At 40.0% G+C, this 6,438-nt stretch overlaps 1 protein-coding gene across 3 annotated transcripts in view; it reads right to left on the bottom strand.

Moving 5' to 3' along the window:
- Positions 1-1,275: 1,275 nt before the first annotated feature.
- LOC306821691 (CUB and sushi domain-containing protein 1) overlaps positions 1,276-6,438 on the bottom strand; it is a 418,062-nt gene continuing 412,899 nt past the window's right edge. For 2 of the 3 annotated variants that reach the window (XM_079340244.1, XM_079340246.1), the window contains 4 exons: positions 5,968-6,055; positions 5,588-5,714; positions 4,189-4,251; positions 1,276-1,777 (listed from right to left, as the gene is read on the bottom strand). In XM_079340244.1, the coding sequence (XP_079196370.1) occupies positions 1,618-1,777; positions 4,189-4,251; positions 5,588-5,714; positions 5,968-6,055 (438 nt within the window). In that variant the 3' untranslated portion in view covers positions 1,276-1,617. The remainder of the gene's footprint in view (positions 1,778-4,188; positions 4,252-5,587; positions 5,715-5,967; positions 6,056-6,438) is intronic. The other variant, XM_079340245.1, reaches the window with a different exon arrangement.

The raw sequence follows: 6,438 nt of genomic DNA, 5'->3' as shown, positions 1-6,438 counted from the left end.
TCTTCATCTATTTCTTATTTAGTGGCTGGAGAGTACACTGTAGAAAAATATCAGTCATCACTTGACTGATAATCCTGTCCAGAGTTACAAGAAGACACATCATTTTCCTGGATTTGGCCACAGCTGATTGCAGCAGTCGAAGGTCTTGACAGCTTATTGCCTCCAGGCTTCCACTTGTTCAGCCACCAAGCACAAAACGCTGGCTAGTCCAAGAACAAGAATCATTGCCCGATTCTTTGATTGTGTTAGACAGGCCTCTGGAAACCAGTCCATTGTGTACACCAGCCCCGGCAACTGAAATGTCTTGTTTTCTTGTTCAGCACAGTCTGCCAGCATGTTCAAGCATGGGCAGTTGTGAACAGGACCAATTTTAGGTGTGAAGTACCTCAACAGAACATTGGAAAATCTCTAAATCTCACCTAGAGCAATTCACAGGTTGTTGTACTAAATCTGTGAACAATAGCATTTGTAAGTGCTTGATTTGGTATGTTCATGGTGAACACATTGCCACATCCTGCAGGTAGACTGCAGGATTTAGACTGTCATAGAAAGGCAATACAGTAAGAGGCAGAAAGAAATGACAATCACAGGGACCTATCTGATAATCCAATACTGACTGAAAACTACACTTTTCCAACTCTGTGATTGTCCTGCTTCATATCAAACAAAATCTCCAAGCAGGGTACAGGCATTTAAACATCTGCAGATGCTAATTTGACTCTGGTATGTCATTGGTCCTCCACCACTAGTATACATTTTAAACTAGTAACCAGTGATGGATGAGACTATCTGATTATTTCATGGAATAAGACTGTTTGGTTGGTTGCAATTGCATTGACTGCATTTGGATGTCTACTTCACTGCAGTCTGTAGAATCAATATTAGATTCTACCAAAACAGACTCTGAGAGCTGACTTTACATTAGGATGTATTACTAACAAGATCAGTTTGATGGAAGTCCAGTGGGGTGGGTTTTTGGTCCAGCACAAAATTTTCATAATGACAAAGCAACCACCCACGTGCTATGTGATTTATACCCTTGGTCGGGTATAAACCCCTGTCTGGCCTGCAGCAGGGGAGTAAGTATGCCCCACTGTGAAAATTTTGCATGGGTTTGGGGGCTAGGTTGGGCAAAAACACTGTACAGGTTTGAGCTAGGGTATTTGGAGACAATTTGTCTCTGGCCTTTTTATCGGGAGGTTGGGTTAACTTTGCCTAACTAAACTGACACTGGAACTTTTCAATGAGGTTGTTGATCTTGGAAGAGGTTCAAATAGTTGAAACCATTATTCCGTGGTTGAATAGCAACAGTGCTCAAGAAGAATTCTGGTCCCAGCACTGACCTGCTGAACAATGGTTTTTTTATGTTATTTGATTTTGCCATTTTCTGTCCCTTTTCAAGTAGAAGGTGGTGCCATTGTTCAGGTAGGAAGGAGAACAGATCTGCTTCACTGTGCAGATTATGCTGACAGAAGACCAGCAAGCTACAGCGCAGACTGCCCATGGTGACAATTCCAAATCATGAGTCTCTTCTTCTCTGTTTGGTCAAACTGTTCCGCTTACCGCGACAGGGAGTTTGACCTGAACCACCGTGTAGGTAGTGGTGGGTATGTTGGACTATACTACCGTGCAGACAGTATTGAGTGTGGTATCGAATCGAACTGCCTTAGCCTCAGTAGGCTTCATGTTGGTGTCATACATTGGGTTTTCAAACGACGCTTGGCCATTGGTGCTCTCATGGCCGACGTAGCCGTTGAACTGGACCTTGGGGCGAGTCCTGAAAAACAAAGTAAGAAGGAAAAACTGGAGTTTAGCACAGCTCTTTTGTTTCATAAAGATAATTTTACACAATGGTGTATTATATTTGGAAACAAACAGAACACAAGCAAAAAAGAGGAGGTCATTGAAGCAAGAAGGGATTGGTAAACCACAAACTCAGGGAAATGTGTCGACGGCGAGGTTGAACTTCTAGTATGTGCTGATGTCTGCATTACAGTTTCTAGGTCCAGCATAAGCATGCAATGACAATGAAGTAATTTTAATTTATCAAAGACGTCTGCCTTGAAGGTTCCTTGTTATTTTTGCTGATGTTCTTTGTTAAAATATACATAATGTATTAGCTGCAACCAGCAAACTTCAATGACAAGGTTGGACTCAGATCCTTATTGGTTTGTCACAGGCAGGGATGCAGCCAGTGAGAAGACTGAAGCTCTATGCAGTGTTTTCCTCACTTGTGCTGATTTTTTGGCAAACAGACTTACAGGTGTGTGCTACTTCCCCAGCAGAAAACAGAACAGAGTCAAACAGAATCTTTGAATCAATGACTGGTGGAAAAAAGTGGAGCATTTAGCAGCTGAAGTTGGGAGAGTCAAACCAGAGCCAAAGGCCAGGAAGCATTAGATTGCATTTGTCAGGGGGCCATAAATGCTAATGTAATATGTGTCAGATGGATCATGTACAGTTTTGCCCCTAATTTTTATAATCCCCTTATGAAGCTTTATGCAAAACAAGTGTTTAAGTGACTACAAGATAAGAGGTCTCAGTTAAATCCACACATTAAGTTGGACTTTTTCTATTTGTGTAAACAGTAAAAACTTGTATTTTTTATTCAGACAGAATACATTTAAAACGTATTTTTGAAATCACAAAATGTTTCAGTTAAAACTATGCAATACTGAAAACTGTACATGGATGAAGCATTATATCGTAAGTTAAAAAATAATAAAGTATTGGCTGAGTTCGTCTGAGTCTCACTTAATTCCACAACCAATTTAACCAATGTTTGATCAAGAAAGTTCACTTTTAATATCTTTCGCTGTCCTTCAAGCTGTCTTGTTAGACACACTGGTTGGCAATTTCCCCCTCGAGATTAATCGGCCCAAGCTTAGTTCAAGTAGTTTTCTTGTAAAAATCTACAAATTGCAGGGCAGGAGTAAGAACACCAACCATAACAACTGCCTGCCTCAGTGGCTCTGCACCCAAGAACCTATCTGCTGTAATGTGTGCATGCGTAAAACCTGCCATCATCCTGCAAATGGTAGCTCATGGTTGTAGTTCAAAAGAATATATTCTTGCTCAAATTCCCTGAGTGAGTATTTTAAGAAATGGACTGCAGGGTTCAAAAGGATGCACAGTGAAATATAAATGCTCCCTCCTAATTTGTCTGTTTGTCGCAGATTACACTTTTGGATAATCAGGTTCTATAATCCAGTTAGATATAATCACTTACTCCCAAACCCTGTGGAACTATTAGCAGGGAGGAGTGCTGCAGCTGAAACACTGTTTGACTCTGACCTCATTAAGAGTGTGTGTGCGTGTATGCGTGTGGGTGCATGCGTGTTGGTGTGTGTGTGTGTGTGTGTGTGTGTGTGAGCTGGTAGAAAGACAACCCTGGGGAGCCACTAAGCCTACCCTACATGCTCAACCCATTACTTTACAAAACTGCACACACACCAACACACACCGTAGACCTCCCTGTGTGGCAGAGGTTCAAATTGCTGCACTAGTTTCTGCTTGTGGCTGTAGGTGCAGTAAGGTAATTTTATTGGTGGAATTAAAAACAGCACACATAATTGCTTTGACAGTATTTCAGGAACTGTACAGACGAATGGGAAGAAACTACAGAGCACACACTTCTTGTTTTTAGTTTCCCATTAACGCTATTACCATTGCATTAGATAAGCATTTCTGTTTCTTGTGGTTGCCAAAAATGTTGGGCTAAGCATTTTTATTAGTTGGTGTGTAGTAAAGTTAACTTTGCCAAGTCAGCATGAAAGTAAAGAAACTTAAGGGCAAAAACGGTATTTGTTCTTGATGACATCATGCTGACAGAGAGATGACAATGAGATAAAAGACAAATTAAACAGCCCTCTGTCTTATTTCAAATGACTGCTGTATTACACAGTATGGCTGCACTGCTTTAAATATGTCCCTTAATGCTGATTTAATGGAGCTCCATGTTTGATTCACCTCTGAATTCATTTTCAATTTCAAATGTCATCAACGATTCACGACAAAGAACACCACTCAGCTCTCTTCAGACAATAAGAATTGTGCAGCCGTACTTAACAGCATGAGAAAGAATCTCAAAACCAAAAACAAGAAACGGCGAGTTCGACGGAGGATGTGGCGGCGGCTGGAAGTCTGGTTGCTGTTTGAAACCAGATGCATGACAGTTGCCAGTCTTACCTGCCGCCAGGCCCCCAGGTGTCTTTTGGTCTCTCATTGTCATCTGTGTCAGCAGACAATGTCCTGCATACAACCATCAGCTTTAATATACATCAACTAACAATAAACAATGCAAACAGGTTTCATAAGCAAGTCTCAAACAATGTTACGGCACTTTTCTAGTCAAACCCTCGGTTGTGTGTGGATGTTAAAATCTGCATGGAGCAGTACATGACATCACCCTTTCTGGGATTTACTGTCAGAACAGATAAAAGGACAGGACTATCCACCACACTAAATACAGTCATGTTGTGTTTCCATAACAACAAGCGGCCACTTGATTGTGATATATGTACTGAAGCCTACAGCTACAGTAAATGAAGAATGAACAGATTCATGATTAAACATGACTTTAGTTTGATGAATTCATAAAACTTTGAATGATGGAGTGCAGGAGTCATATTATTGCTTAGATGTAGCGTATCACACACGTTTTGAACAGGAAAAATGATTGATAACATTTTACCCTCAATTTCTCACTTATCTGGCATCTTTGGACTCTGCAAACTTTCTCTCGACAATAATTAATATCCATGGTCAGATTTACCTTTCATGCTGAACTTGGTGTTTAAGAGCTGAAACTGTGATGGGGTATTTCTGTGAATCTGTATGTGCTTTATAGAAACTCGACATACATTTCAGTAGTTTGGGACCAAAGTGTATCATATAGTCATCTCCTCAACTGAGTTTGGTGCAGAATACTCACCAATGAACTCTATGATCAAAGAAAAAGTCGTGATAAATCATTCTCTTCACAATAGAGCCCGTCATTGTGATGTAAGTGGGAGGTCGGCCGTGTCAAAAATGGGAGCATACGAGGTAAAAGCTTGTCTGCCAGCTCCGTTAGCAAGAACATCTAATTTTTCATCTTATACGCCAAATAATGAAATGATCTCATCCTCAAACAGAAGGGTGAGGATGAGATCATTTAATTATTTTGCAAATACAGATTTTGACTTTGACGGAATGAGATGCTTATTTTTTTTTCAAGATAACAAGAAGTTATAGGATGTTCACCAATGCAACCCGGAGACACACAAATCATAGACGAGCTATTTCAATGAAGTGGAGAGGAGTAACCTAAATGAGTGACTTCGATAAAGAAAATAAGGGATATGAGGAGCTGAAACACCCTTTAAAAAATAAAAGTTAAGATAATTTTCTAATTTTTTTTTGTAGACCTGTTTAAGATCAACTAACTTCCCCTATTTGTTCTCTTTTCTAAATTTAAACACCTGTTTAACATTGTATTAGAAATCAAGTCTATAAACAGCTACCAAAGCCAAACCCCTGTTTGGTATTCTACTCCAGCCCCGGCTGTGTCTTTCTCTGATGGATTTACATTGAGGGTATAGCTTACCTGTGCTTGTAGAGGTAGAAAGCAAATCCTGACAGGATGAGGGCAAAGAAGGGAACTAAGATGGCTGCTGCCACAGAGCTGCTGTTTGTGTAGGGGTTGGATGGATCCATTGCCATAGTTACAGGGCCTGGTGACAGATATAGAAAGAAACTCATGTGCATGAAAACATATTAGCATCCTTACATTTTTTGCACCTGTATTAGATCATGCATTATTAATCTGCATACTTTATTTTTACTTCCAATATCTACTCTAATTGTGTTTAGTGTACAAAAAACTAACAAATTTAAATCCATCTTTCTGTAGACTGAAGATTGACGTTTCACTTTCATTTGTATGTGATTGGTTATGAAGAGCTGTGATGTCAAAGGCACACTTACCTTGCCTCGTCAGATGGAACTTGCCAAAGTCTTTACTGTGAATATGCCCCTGGTAGACAAACGTCTTCTGGTCGGATTCTGCTGTAACCTGAAGATAAGCACATACATATACACTCTTTGTATAGAAGTATGACATGTTTAAGGTAAAAAAGTTCTAGTTTGACACAGGGATAGTACAGAGGGTGGTATACAGCCCTGTCAACCAAAACCACCAGAGGAAGTTTCTCGTCACACGCTCTTATTGCAGAATTATAATCACAGTGTCAAAAACATGATGCATGAGACAGGTGTGGTTTAGGGAGATAATATTTTAAGAACAGACAGGCGAATATGTAATTACCCCCATATAGAGTTGACTGCAAAGGGATGACAACATCAAGCTAAAAGTAGTCAGCTTAATGTTGTCATCCTTGGGGATTACAGTAAAAGTAAGTCTTTTAAACAGTCCTCTACTTCAGTAGCAGAACATTT

The sequence above is a fragment of the Symphodus melops genome (assembly GCF_947650265.1).
Source record: "Symphodus melops genome assembly, chromosome: 3".
Lineage (NCBI taxonomy): Eukaryota > Metazoa > Chordata > Actinopteri > Labriformes > Labridae > Symphodus > Symphodus melops.
Note: the sequence above shows the minus strand (reverse complement) of the source record. Positions and strands in the feature narration are given on the sequence as shown.